The 14,449-nt window shown below is 33.9% G+C and overlaps 2 protein-coding genes across 2 annotated transcripts; one reads left to right on the top strand and one right to left on the bottom strand.

The window, feature by feature from the left end:
• The first annotated feature begins 6,042 nt into the window (after window positions 1-6,042).
• LOC108917230 (synembryn) lies at window positions 6,043-9,900 on the top strand. Its single transcript, XM_018723730.1, has 8 exons — window positions 6,043-6,241; window positions 6,300-6,439; window positions 6,503-6,733; window positions 6,788-6,983; window positions 7,037-7,378; window positions 7,947-8,190; window positions 8,340-8,563; window positions 8,627-9,900. The coding sequence occupies exons 1-8, from the start codon at window positions 6,164-6,166 to the stop codon at window positions 8,798-8,800; spliced, it is 1,629 nt and encodes a 542-aa protein (XP_018579246.1). The 5' UTR covers window positions 6,043-6,163; the 3' UTR covers window positions 8,801-9,900.
• A 2,200-nt stretch (window positions 9,901-12,100) lies between these two features.
• On the bottom strand, window positions 12,101-14,248 carry LOC108917751 (NADH dehydrogenase [ubiquinone] 1 alpha subcomplex subunit 9, mitochondrial). Its single transcript, XM_018724504.1, has 6 exons — window positions 14,170-14,248; window positions 13,831-14,030; window positions 13,473-13,769; window positions 13,230-13,360; window positions 12,869-13,030; window positions 12,101-12,611 (listed from the first exon to the last, which is right to left on the bottom strand). Exons 1-6 carry the CDS (start codon window positions 14,204-14,206, stop codon window positions 12,242-12,244), a joined length of 1,197 nt encoding a protein of 398 aa, XP_018580020.1. The 5' UTR covers window positions 14,207-14,248; the 3' UTR covers window positions 12,101-12,241.
• Between the last annotated feature and the right edge of the window lie 201 nt (window positions 14,249-14,449).

The following is a 14,449-nucleotide window of genomic DNA, read 5'->3' as shown; positions in this document are numbered from 1 at the left end:
AAAAGTAAGGAAGTTTATAATTAACAATAATGTCCGTGAGTTAACCGTACATTCCATAGTCGTGCATTGTTTTCATACAGTATTATGAAAAATAGAAGATTTTCCATAGACAGAATTTAGACATAACAATAGAATGTATAAAATGAAAATACAGCATGTCACATGATACATCTCCTTCTTCTCTCTCTATACCGGCTACATGAAATCTGCGGTGAGTAAACTATAGTTTTAGTTCAATTTTTTTATTCTACATATCGAGTGTTCATCTGACGTAAGCATATATCCTGTAAGTTAGGTAAAAAACTCAAATGTTGTTATGCAATTTTTATTTGTTTTCAAATACATTTCAATAAAAAAATTAATTTCTTGGACCATGGACACTTTCTGCTTCGTCTACGAAAAGCGTATGTAGCTCTCCTGATCGCTGCATGTCTTTCTTTAAACAGTACTGTGCTATTGATGATACGTCGAATTAGTGCTTCCTGAGTGTTCACTCTAACTTTGTACACTTCATTTTTGAACCAGCCCCATAAACAGTAATCTAGTACTGTGAGGTCTGGAGATCTTAGAGGCCAACTAATAGGACCATCGTGGTCAATTCAACGCCTTGGAAACTTGGACGATTCAGGCATGTCCAAAAATCGAAGACGTCTACATCTGCTGCACGCCCAGTCAACCTAAGTCATCCCTAGTCATCCCCATTGGCACGTTCCAAATTCAAAATTGCGAAAAAGGAATTTTAACTATTAATCAACCATCAGTCCTGAGACTAACCACAGGCTGTAGTATAATCGTAGCCAATCAGCGATTCTCAGCTACAAAAACTGGGATCCAGCTGACTATCTTCCAATTACCAAAAATCGAAATTCCTCAGTTATTACAATAAACAGAAAACGCATCCCCACGTTTAAAAGAAATCGACTTCGACCATATTCATTCAATATCAAAATTAGTGAAAAGTGGACCAATTTAATGGGAAACCCGCTGACCCCATAAGTTCAATTAACCTTTGGCTTTTCATAATCATCATTGTGTTAAGTTTAGGAGTCATCATCATTGCTGTCCACATCAAATGCACACACCGATGTCCCAACCTATTCCAACGACCTCCAAAAGAAGGACCGATGAATGTCATCTTCAAAAAACCATCGTCATATTATTTTTTATCATGATATTAGATTACGTTTATATAACCAGAACGCTATGTAGACTTTTATGCTTATCCAACAAAAGGTAAAACTTACTATAAAGACAGATGTAAGAAAATTCATAGATCAGATTGCAGTAAACTCGTAATAGACAGTGTGTATTTTATTGTGTCCGCACTCAACGTACAACTGGTATGACAGAGAATTAAAGGTTTTATCAAAACGTGTTTTAACTTCATCATGCCCACATGCTGTTGAGCCATCTTTATAAAGTAAGCAATCTGCTTATGTTATCACTGCAAGTTTGAATCCATAAAAAGGAGTGTCAATCTGTTGTCAAATGCCATGTGTGACAAACTTCACAAACTTTCCCTGTTCCCTGTTGAGCACCGAAGACCAAGTGCTTATTAGAAGCCTACTAAGTGCACCATTAATGACACTAGAGCCCCCGCGCCATTTTTAAATTATGTGACGAATGGAGGAAGGTACCTAAGTGGCGGAGCAAACCCTCCGAAATGTGACGATAAAGGCGCGCCGTATTTAAAGTTTCTCAATTATGTTGTTAAGTACTTTGTACGGAATGAATTTTAAATAGGCGAGTGGCAGTGTTTTTGCGTGGAGTACCGTATTCCCCACATATTCATTTTATGTCGGAATTAATTCCTGCCGTAAAGCTTAAAACCTTATTACTAATTTAAGTTTTCAAACTCACTTATATACCACCTGAATATTAATAACTTAACCTAAATTAACCTTCCATAAAGCATATTCAGCAGTTTGTTAAATTATGAATTAGTAAAAACACTTTAGTTATTCAGGTACCTCGCCGAACTCCGCTGCCGGAGCCGACTTTGTATGCTGACTGTATTTTCGTTAATGAGATTTATTTGAATTGCTTTGAAAAACTTGTTATTCCGAAGGGGAATACTAAATTATGTGACTAGTGAATTATCTAAATAACAAATTTATAACCTGCTAACTAATTTCTTTCATGTTGAACTGTTTTTAAGGTATTTATTTAATTCTGACCTATAAAGCAAGTGTTTACTTTTGATTGCAACAATTGATCAAAAAAACAAATGTATTATAAAACCAGAAAGAAGTACGGAATCTACTATATATATGCATATTATACAGAATGAAACAGCGACTACATTGCCACTAGAGATTTAGTAATTCTGAAAAAAAAACCGAAAAATTGAGAAAAATATGTTTTTAACAAATCTCGAGCACAAATTAACAAACATAACATTTTATTTTGAACAATATACAAATATATAAATAGAAAAAATACCCAAATTTTTGATAAGCAAACAACGAAAAGAAAAAATATCAGTTCTTTATTTTAAAAACACATTTTTTATATATACAGGGTGTCCTACCGGGAACTGCGTTGATCAATATCTAAGAAAGTACTGCTCCGAAAATTTTGAAAATTTCGAAACATGGCAATGTCCCTGGTGCGAACACAACTAAAATATTTAGAACTCTCCATCACTTCCGGTTATACCGGAAGTCGACACCAACTTCGTTATTTAAAATGGGACACTATAAGTTATTGCATTTTAGGATTTTACGTGAAATTTGAGGGTCACTTTATTAAATATTCCCCATACCTAGGAATTATAGAATTTGACATGTTAATATTTAAAGAAAAAAATTTGACAGATGCAAGGATCCGCGGAGATGCTAGTAACTCTTTTCAGGAGCATGATATCAAGTGGATTTTTGGTACATGTAAAGGGCATAGGTAATACTAAATTCTTCAAACAGCTATAACTTTGTTAACTTAAATGGAATACCCTGTATTTTACTCTGTCGTATGTAGATTGAAATTTCCTTTTAAGCCATATAAGCATTATTTCTTTTTAAGCCATATAAGCATTATTAGGGTTGCCTTACTACTTTTAGAGATATTTGAAATTTTCTGTTTTTTGGACACTTTTTCTCGTATCAGACGTGTTGTCAAATTACTCCATGACCAGAAACACTCCAAAAACAATTGAAATAACTTGACATTTAATTTGTCAAGTTATTAGTTGTCAAATTATTATTGTCTGAATAGTTTTTGCCAAAAATGTAAATAAAAATGCCTGGCGATCGTTTAACTTATACTAATGAGGATTATTTTAATTGGTTTGTTATTTATGGAAAATGTGAAAGTAATTTCAAGAATGTGGAAAAAATAGAAAATTGCAAATATCTATCTTTAAAAGTAGTAACGGCAATTTTTATGCTCCAGCGCCTAATTTTTCCGGAAATTTTGGACATCTTGTTGCGACAAACAGGCCCGATTTTTCTCAAAACAAATAAAAGTACAAGAATAACAAGATTTTTTCCTAAATCTATTCCTAAAGGTTATTTCACCCGTTATTCCAGTTAACTTTTTGTAGATACATTCATCAAAATCGAGAGAATTTGGAAAAAGTTACATCGATTATATAAAAGAAGAGTTGAAAAACGAAAAATATTATTTTGGGTACATTCTGTAAATAAAGGGCACATCCTCATTGCGTTCCAATGATAAGGGGGATGATTCTTTGTAATTAAAAAAAAATAAACTTATGAACGTAAGTTCTTAGAGGTGTTTCAATATCTCATGACCCGCGAAATGCGCGAAAGGCGTGGTGTATCCGCATAATTTTTCTAATAAGCACGTTGTGAAAACATTGACTCAGAACTAGACCATGTGCATCATTACAAGTAGAAATGAACTAAGACGCTCGGGCATCAATAAGTCAACTAGCGAACGTTATATATATTTTTATTGCTTAAATTAAAATAATAAAGAATAGAACATTTTATTATGATATTTGTAATCGGAGCAAAGGCTTGTTTACGCTGCGAGAGCTCGAGATAGACTGTGAATAATGAATGTAATGTTTTTAGCACGCAGAATAATTTAGGCGACGGTCGGAATTATGTTTCTGCGCATATGAAGGTCAAAGCTCATAAGATTTTAAAACACCTCTAAGCCTTAAGCCTTTTTGAGGCCAAATAGATTGCGCAAATATTTGAAAATGTTCATTTAGATTAATGAAACTATATCAACCTGTGACTGAAAAATAAACAAGTACCCCCAGTAAAAACACCAGAATTCGACGCCAGTGATTATTTTGAATCCTTAATATTTCAAAGAAAAAACCTCTATTTCGTTTTATTTGCAATCCAACTCCTTTTCCAGTTATTATTTTTTAGTTTAAAATAAGCTTGTCGTACAAAATATAAATCTAAAATATCTTGAAATTAAATCATTGACATTCATCCTACTGGTGGTAAGAAAATTCAAAATTGATAATGATTACATTATGTCCAAAATTGTATTTACAACAAAATATTTCTATAGACTTTTTTAAACTTTAAAACGAACACTCCGTAGTAGCTTATTTTATGCTAAAAAAATATTAATAACTGCCCTGTTTTTTCGAATAAAATGGAAAATATATATTTTTTAATATATGATACGAAATTAAATATATACATATCTAATTTCCAAAATACATAGTGATGCAAAAATTCCGAAATGTTTGTGACAGTGCCTTCCAGTATCTATTCCCCCCAAAATTTCAATAATCTACTCATGCCGAACATTGTTTAGAAATGTGCATGCATACCTTGTGTTTTAAATCAAAAGCTCTTATATACCGTAGAAACTTCTTCCCTTAAAATTACCAAATTATCTGTGAATATTTAAATATTTAATACGTAGGTACTACTAACTAATCAGTCGATTAAACCTAAAGGGTTAAGTTTTAACGGGTACCTACTCTAAATACCTACTATTACTAATAGAGACCGACGGAATGTGATTTTTTTGGCCGAAGCCGAACTTCGGTTTATGGGTCACCTTTGGCCGAAGCCGAACATTTTTTTATTACTTGAAAATTTGAATTAATAACAAAAATATGATAAGATAATATGTCAAAAATAAATGCATAATGTTTTGGAAATATAATATATAAGTGTAGGGTGTTAATTAAGTATGAACAATAAATTCAACAGACGATTATTTGAGTGATTTTAATACAAAAAGCTCATATAAACATTAGTCCGCAGATGCTTCGTTTACAAGATACAGGGTGTTAATCTTTTATAAAAAAAATGCTATTTCGTAAATATCTTAATCACCCTTTACCCAATTTTGTTGTAATTTGGCAGTATTATTTGTAGTGTTAAGGGGCTAATTTAACCCTAATTTGGTTAGATTTGTTAAGTCCAGCGGCGTCCCGAACGGTACCTTCGGCTTCGGCGAAAAGTTCGGCTTAATTTTGGCCGAAGCCGATTGTTAGCAGAAGCTTTAAATAATGGCCGAATGTGGCCGAAGCGGATGCCGAAGTCGATTAATCGGTCGGTCTCTAACCATTAAGTTTTGAATAGGTACTTCATCCTTATCACAGATCAGATACCTACATATAAATCAATATGGTAAAGAGACAATAAAACAGTTTCATTTCATACATTCTAGTTTCACTGATGCGGGTAGTTTTAGGTTTGAATTAATCTGGGGTTTTCGTTTTGTTTTAACATTCGATAAAGCACATAAACACATAAGTATTTTAAAATAATTTAATTTTATTACTGTTTAGATATAAAATTAAAGTTATGTACGAAGCACAACGAATTTAACAACTAGCGGCTAAGAACTGTTATCTTAAAACCGTAAAAAAAATTGTTTTTGTTTAAAAGTTGGTTTACGTGATTCATAGCCCTAGACATAAAACATTTACTTTTGTAGCGCGCGCCATCTCTTATTTGGAAACTACAACGGCAACAGTAACCAAACCAAAAACATAGTTTCCGTATGCAAAAATTACGAAAACATTTTCTATTTTTTTAATTTCTGATTTTTATAGGTTACGGTTAGATGGCAGATTTGTCAGATGTGAGATCTCGAAACAAGTTACGGCTTATTTTACTGCTTTTAGATTTAGAAGAATAGAAGACAACAAATTAATCTTAAATAGGTAATCGTCTGTTATTATTTTAGTGAAGGATATCGTAGAGATTTCCTTAAGATGTCTAATGAAATAGATGCTCTGTTAGAAGCTGATAAGGATTCTTTTGGACAGCATTTGGAAAATTTCGTACAAAAGGTAAACAGACCCAAATATTTTGTTAATAGTTTAGGATTACCTATGAATTATGTTCCAGGTCGATCAAGTATTTAGTTTTCCTGAACTCGGCGAAGGAACTAAAAGACAAGAACTTTGGAAATGTTTGTGTAGTACTGCTCAAACTACACAGGATAATAATATTCTGAAAAACTGTTTTGTTGCCATTAGAATTTTGAGGTAAACACTTTTACACTTCATATATTTGAAATGTATATTATATAAACGTTAATGTCTTTCCAGTCGAGAGAAGCAAGCCCTTAATGAATTGATCACCGATGATTGGATTGATTTGATTAAAAAACATATCGGTTTGAACGAAAATGAGTTTAAGTTCAACAGTGAAACTGTCTCTGTTTGTTTAGAAGCTCAAAAGAGCTTATGCAATATAGCATATAACTGTAGGCTTGTAGCAGACAAGTGTTGCAAAAATGGCATTTTGGAAGGTATTGTAGAAAGAATTAAAAAATTTAAGTAAGTAGTTATTTAAATTGTGGCAAGTATATACTGATTTGATTTCCTTTTTAGGAATGCAGATATTCCCGAAGACATCAAGTTTTTCGATATGAAACTTTTGTTTTTACTCTCTGCATTATGTCCAGCTTCTCGAAATAAACTAAGAGACGAAGAATTACAAACATTGATTGAGATTTTAGAACTAAATCTTCAACAAGCTGCTGAAAATCACGCTCACAACGATGAACTGCCACCAATATTTTTAACTGTAAGTCTCTTACTTGAAGAAACTTCTCATGCTATTTAAGATTTATTTTTCAGGATAAACAAGCAGATTTAGTATGTGAGCTCTTGAAAGCCCTCTTTAATCTTACAGTGCATATCGATACTGAAAACGCAGAAGTCATGGCCCTAGTCATCACCTTGACTGAAATTTTGCGCAATTATTTGCTTATTTCTACAAATAGTTTAGAAAAGATCTGGATGTTGAGGACTAACGTTATCAATCTATTAACCAATATACCAAACGAATGCTACAGGTACCTTCTTATACCAGTCGAAGACAGCCATAGAGTGCCAAAGAATTTACAATTTGAGGGGGAGAACATGACAGCTATCTATGAAATTTTGATGTTCCTCAAGGCTAAATTCAATGACGAACCTGTGAGTAAAGTTTGTTTCGATAATTATATAGTATGTGTATCGTAGGTATTTAATGGTTTTTAATATGCAGGGTAATTCACAAATGGTGACCAAAAATGAAACCTTCTATTCTTTGGTGAATTTTAAGGGAGTCTTTCCTATAAAGTTTTTATCTAGGACGCTTCGTTAAAAAGATACAGGGTGTTAAACTTTAAAAAATATTTTTAATTTTTTTTAAATAATTTAAAAACTGGTAAGTGAAATAATTTGAAATTGGGCACATGTATTTATGTAAACATTGTCCAAAATCTGAGGGCTTTTCCTAAAATTTACATGCGTCAGTGGCAGAGATACACAGGGTATCGGTGGCATATTTTTCTAAATAAAATAGTACGCTACTGCCTTACGGTAACAACTGTGATATTTTCGTATTCATCTTTCAATTTTCTACAAATTACTACACTCTTATGTATTTCGAAAAAAGCCTGATTTTCGAGTAAAACTTAAAATATGAACTGAGAACGCTCTTTTAAATTTAATAATTAATGTTTATTTTCCACAACATCGTTATGTTTAACTTTATTTGTAGAAAGTTTCCAACCAACACGAAGTCTTATCGCCTGTAGTAACTGTTGTCCTCAAAGGTGCTACAAGCAACAGGCCTATCAGAAAATTCCTGAGAAATCAGATACTGCCCCCGTTAAAAGACGTCCATTCTAGACCGGAACAGGGAACAACTTTAAGGAACCATTTGTGTCGTTTATTAACAACGCCAATTACTCAGCTGAGGGATCTAGTTGCCGAGCTGTTGTTTGTGTTGTGTAAAAAAAGCGGTACGTGATTTTGTTGATTTTACATTTTTTACGGAAAGTGCAGAAATAAGTTTTTCTCTGCTAAAATATTTCTCCCAAATACGGTGACTTATTTTTTTTTAAGCATTTTGCACACCATTAAATTCCTCTAATAGTGAAAATCTTTTTAGTTTCAAGAATGATCAAGTACACTGGATACGGAAACGCTGCTGGGTTGTTCGCCCAAAGAGGTCTATTAGCAGGGGGCCACGACAAAGGAGAGGAAGAGTATAGTTCTGACAGTGGCGATAGCGAAACGGAAGAATACGCGGACCACAAACACGGAATCAACCCTGTATTAGGCTGCTACGAGGAACCTCATCCAAACGTTATGGATAACATGACCGAAGAACAGGTCTGTGAAGATGTTCGAATATTTTTTCACAATCACATTAGTTGCAATTAAAATTATTTTCAGAAAGAGTACGAGGCCATGAAGCTGGTTAACTTAATGGACAGTCTCTTAAAAACAGGTACCATCAAACCTTGCAGGATCGGAGAGGATGGTAAGCCGCAGCCCATCGAACATGTCATGCAGTTGCAGGAAGGACTGAGGGCCCAGCAGGTTCGTGTCGATTCAGACAGCGACTAAATATCATATCAAATTAATATCGTAAAAGCTCCAAATATGTGACGAATAATAAATGTCTAGACCTAAATATATGTACACTGTAGAACGGGACAGACTAGAACATATGAATAACATCATTTTTAGATATCGTTAAATTTCATCAACGTCATAAAGTTTTTTTATACTAGATTTTAAATGTGAAGTTTATTGTAGGCCTAATAGAACATTAGATTTTAACCAGTTAGGAGTTGAGAAATACATTAGTTCATGTAAAAATTAACGGCAAGTGCCGGTAGGAACCTTGATAAAAAAGTAGTGAATAGATTTTAAGTTAATTTGTTTCTGATTTTGCACCTCTGCGTTGATTCTGTTAAATGGTGGAAATCTGTTTGTCTGTCAAGAAGTGTATGAAAATAATTAGGCTCTACCTAAAACTTGAATAAACGTGCATTGTGTGCCCATTCTTGAAGCCGCACCATCTTGGTTATCATAACACGTTCAGCGCTAACGCCCTCTTTCGATGCTTTTAGACAATTGATTCTATGTGCCCATTCTTGAAGCCGCACCATCTTGATTATCATAACACGTTCAGCGCTAACGTCCTCTTTCGATACTTTTAGACAATTGATTCTATCGCCAAAAGTTTGCCCAATTCCTGACAAAAACATACCCATTGTGTCAGCTCAGCTTCTCAAATAAATCTGAATTTATTAAATTCCCCCTTCGACCTCAAACTGATCTTCACGAGGATTTTCATTCAGATTTTATAAGAAATAGAAATATTTACGCAACTGTTTGATTATTTTACTAATCCGCTCAATAAAAACCACTGGAATACTTCATTCGATTCATTTAATAAAATTATTTTTTATTTTAAAAGCAAAATTTTTCGCAATGTTCAGTAAGTTCCTGGTTTCGTTTAATTAAGCATTTTTTAAAATATTTCTTTAAAATTTCCATGATTTGAAGACTACCGTTCCATTATGGCCTCGGAAAGCTAGTTCTTGTTTGCCCAACGTAGTAGTCACATCAATTAAATAGCCAATTAATAATTGATTTTTGCGAACATTTTCATTATACAGGGTGTCCCACTAAGGTTGGCGAAGTACGATATTAGAGAAAGTATAGGCCCTAGAGGTCCGGGAAAAAATTTTTGATCAATAAATCGACCAAGAGAAATCGCTGGAAATAGTTTTCAAGTTCGTAGCTCGGTCGCTAGGGGGCGCAATCTACATACCAAAATTGAATTTTTCTCAGAAGTGTTTCCTATTCAGGTATATTAAATAGTACAAATATGAATAGTCGGATTCATTGCGCATAATTTTTGATATTGACATTTTGTTCTATCTCTCGACAGAAATTATCTCGTGATGAATGCGTGATGTCATTTACCGCAATATGGAAACCTTTAGATGTAGTTGTTTCAAAAGAATGCAGTTTTATGGATTTTTCTCAAAAATTTTAAATGCAATGCTATAGTTTTCTTTGCATAAATGAATTCAGCACAAAAAATTTATAGTAAAGTTTGAAATTTCTATCGGAAGTGTTGTTTATTTATTGGTGCGATTTATCCAACATTTCACGTTTTCTCAAAAAAGTGAAATAGCAGGATAAATTTTATTTTTTAGGTGTTTGAAGGGTATAAAAATAACTATATTTTGACACCAAAAAGGGTTCAATATGTTTTGTTATCAAGTTATTAACAAATTAGTGAGCAAAAAGTAAATAATGATAATGAATTGAGGAACACGACGCCAACGAAAAAACATTTACATTTACCAAAACAAAATGCATTTTAAAAGAAGATAAAGCATGAAAAGACCTTTCTAACGAGGTATAACACTATGGGCTTTTGAAGAGCCTATCCTTAGAAGAATGTATTTTTATCAGACATTCCCTTTCTGTCGAGGGATAGAACAAAATGTCAATATCAAAAATTATGCGCAATGAATCCGGCTATCCATATTTGTACTATTACCTGAAAAGGAAACATTTCTGGGAAAAATTCAACTCTGCGAGGTTGGGGTTCAGGTATTCTAACCAGCAATGGTTTGTCATTAACTTAAACTAGTTTTTTTTTATTGGGTATATCTTACAATTAAGTTAGTGACAAACCATTGCTGTTTAGGATACCTGAACCCCAACCTCACAATTGTGGCGCCCCACGTTGGGCGCCACAATTGTCCGTTAATTGGATACTTCTTACAACTCTATGTTTTGATATGTAGATTGCGCCCCCAAGCGGCCATGCTACGAACTTGAACCATCTTTTGAATACCACAAACTTTTTGCATTACCCAATATAATACATGGCCAGCAGTACAAACTTGCTTTATATGAACTTCCACATAGCCATTAATAAGTATCACACCAAGAATGTTGAAAATTTCGCGAACTTTCCCGACCTCTTCTCTTTTCGTTAAAAATTGCCGTTAGTTTCGGCATTGGCCAACTATTCAAAATTTGTTGTTTCTGTACTTCATTACGGCTTGAAAGAGGCATATCAAGTACAGATAAAACAATATCATGAGCGAGATTCATTATTATCTATGTACATCCATAATATAGTATCAATTAATTATGTTAAATTTAGTCTTACCTTGTTTTGTTGTAAGGAAGTTGTTTTTTATTTATTTTAAATTAATACCTGCCTTGTCCTTACCCTTAAAGCCTTTTGTACTATCTCTCACACTGACATCAGACACTACCTGCGTACTATGCGATGCGTACATTAACCGCAAACTGAAACTATAAGCACCTTTGAGCTGGCCTAAGTTCCTTCGTAAATCACGTTATTTTAACCGCCTCGCATGGAGGGGGAACTGTATTGTAGGCAAGTGTGACACACCTACAAGCAAATAACCTCTGGTCTTACTGTGGTGGGGACTAGTGGGGAGTAACAGTATTAAACGCCGCGCCTATGGAAATGGCAAGTGGCGAAATATTCAATATTCAAACAATTATTTTATACTATTATTTTGATTTTTGAGTGTTGTAAGCAGCGAGGACTTGAGTGCTCTGTGCAGTGTACCGGTTCGAAAACCGAGTTTGACTGTATACAAATAACTTCAGATTTGCGTTCAGCGTATTTGAAAATAAGAGGGTAGGCGAAATTTTGATTCTGTTAAGATAACCAAGACCTGAATCGTGCGGCTTGAAAACCGGACACCCAATATGAGTACATTTTTTAACTTGGCAGCTTTTACCGTTATCGGAAAAATAAAATATACATCGCCAATTTGATTAAAAATTAATTTTTTTTTTAGAATTTAACCGTTACACTAGCCTACAAATACGGGTTTTATATTTACACTACACATGTAATATTTAACATATATTTCTTTAGTTACGTACAACACAGGAAGTACAATTTATCTATCTTTTTATATAGTATTACATATTCTCTGTACTTAATGTTTTTATTGGTGTAAATAAATAAAACAAACAAAACTTAAAATCGTTTTAAGAAACGGCCACCTTGGGGGGTTCGGTTGACGTTGCGGGCTCGTCGGCATCCCGTCCCTGGTAAATTCCATAAATCCAAGGTTTCAACTCCCACGGAATTTGTTCTTCTACCGTCGTTAGGGTGATACCCAGGTCTTCCAAGGTAGGAATGTCTGGGACGACGCAATCCGTCAAGTGTTCCCTTTCGATTTTCTCCCAATGTAAATTACCAATGGGCCAGTTGATGGACAGTTTATCGGTTAAAGTGACTTTAAGCTGGAAAAGAGGGTCCCAACGCATGTCGTAACGCGTATAGCCCCACTCTTCGTGCTTCCGCATCACTCTGAAGAAGTAGTCTACTAACTCGGAGAGCTGGTACCTTTTGGGACTAAAAAAAATTGATTATTAAATAAACTAAGAAGAGATGTGAAGCTTGGATGTTTGTAGCCAGTATAGTGAACAAATTTGATTGATTTGGCTAAAACTTCAAAATATTTGTTGGTACCCGGCACCTTCAATCTGCCTGTGCCTGCAAAGATCTGAGATTTGAGATGGATCTTTAAGGAGCCGACTCACTGGGATCATTCTTAAAATCTGACTACATTGATTGAGGATGTTCCGCCCATCTCTACTCTGAAGACTTACCCAACTGCTTGGTATATTTTCCCAGCTGTGTCGGGATCTTTTATAGCAGCCACGATACCTCCAGCTACGTCTCCGACATAAACAGGTTGCTTAATTGTCCGTTCTCCTTTATACCAAAGAGGAAAATACTGGCCTTGCCTCCTCCAAGAGTGAGCATAATATCTAAATAAGATGTTAAATATAAGAAAAACAAAATACATAAAAGGAGAAATTTTGATAGTTCCCTAAATTAAAAATATAAATGTTTCTTAGGAATGGTAGGTTTTACATTAAACAATAAAATTGAACTTTTAAACACAACTTTGAAAATCAACTTAATGGAAATTAAAAAAAGTAAATATTTTTAAAAATAACCTCTTACCTCACAAATCTATCTTCTTGCCCATAGACATCAGCTGGTCTGATTATAGTAGCTTCTGGAAATTCTTCCAGAACCGCTTGTTCTCCTCTAGCTTTACTGGCTAAAAATTTTGACCCCCCTTTAATAATAACCTGAAAAAATTACTGCATTTAGGTTCAATTAAATCCATATCGTGCAATTCATAATTTTCAAACGGGCTTAAAAAAAGTGCCAATAATTACGATATTTGACAAAAGTAGTTACCTCTTCAGGAGTCTCAGAAGCATTTAGAGCTGATAAGTGGATAAAACGCTCTACACCAGCCTTTTTGGCTGCTCTAGCCAATCGTCTTGCTCCCTCTACGTGAACATCATCAAATTTGAAGTTTTTGGTTTCCCAGTCCCTCCCGACTAAATTTACTACCACATTAGAATATTTAATGGATTTTGCTATCGATTCCTCATCTTTCAAATGGTAATGGTGGAAATATACTTGACCCAGGTCACCAACCAATTTCAACCTCATAGGTTCATAACTATCACCTCTATAAGGAATAATTAACTGAAAATTAAGTAAGATGTACATAACTAATACAAGTAGTGTCTAATATTAATATAATTACTTGAGTTCCTATTTTTCCTAATCGGTTGCAAACATATCGACCGATAAATCCAGTAGCACCAAATACTGTCGCTACAATACCATTGAAGCTGGAACGACCCCCTGTTCCTCTTTTTAATGTAGCCAAATTATAAACATTTTCTTCAGAACTATAGTTATTTGATCGCACATACGCAATGCCTATGATTCCCGATTGTTGCCCTAAAAATATTTTAAGGTTAGGTTATGTAATATACATACAATTGATATTATCAAAGAGAGTAACGTCAATAACAAAATTCATGATTCTTTGTTCATCTTAATATTTAATTATAGACTTAAGGAGTGAGTCTAATCTTACTTAATAATTTTGATCCAGTAAATACAACAGCAGCCATTTTATTTTCTTTAATTAAGTGTCAAACACACGTCAATTTAAGTTTTAATAATTTTTATTTTGGATTTTAGTTCCGTGGCTAATGTCATAACCCATAATAGAGTCATAAGTATTTTATCACCAATAGAACACACTTCAACTCCGCCCTTCAAACGCTTGCAACACAAAACATAAGCTTGCAACATAAGCTGCTTTCTTTCGGATGCCGTTTTCGGATCTAAACGCGTTATGATTCCAAAATTAT

Source organism: Anoplophora glabripennis, unplaced genomic scaffold (genome assembly GCF_000390285.2).
Source record: "Anoplophora glabripennis isolate ALB-LARVAE unplaced genomic scaffold, Agla_2.0 scaffold3, whole genome shotgun sequence".
Classification (NCBI taxonomy): Eukaryota; Metazoa; Arthropoda; class Insecta; order Coleoptera; family Cerambycidae; genus Anoplophora; species Anoplophora glabripennis.
Note: the sequence above shows the minus strand (reverse complement) of the source record. Positions and strands in the feature narration are given on the sequence as shown.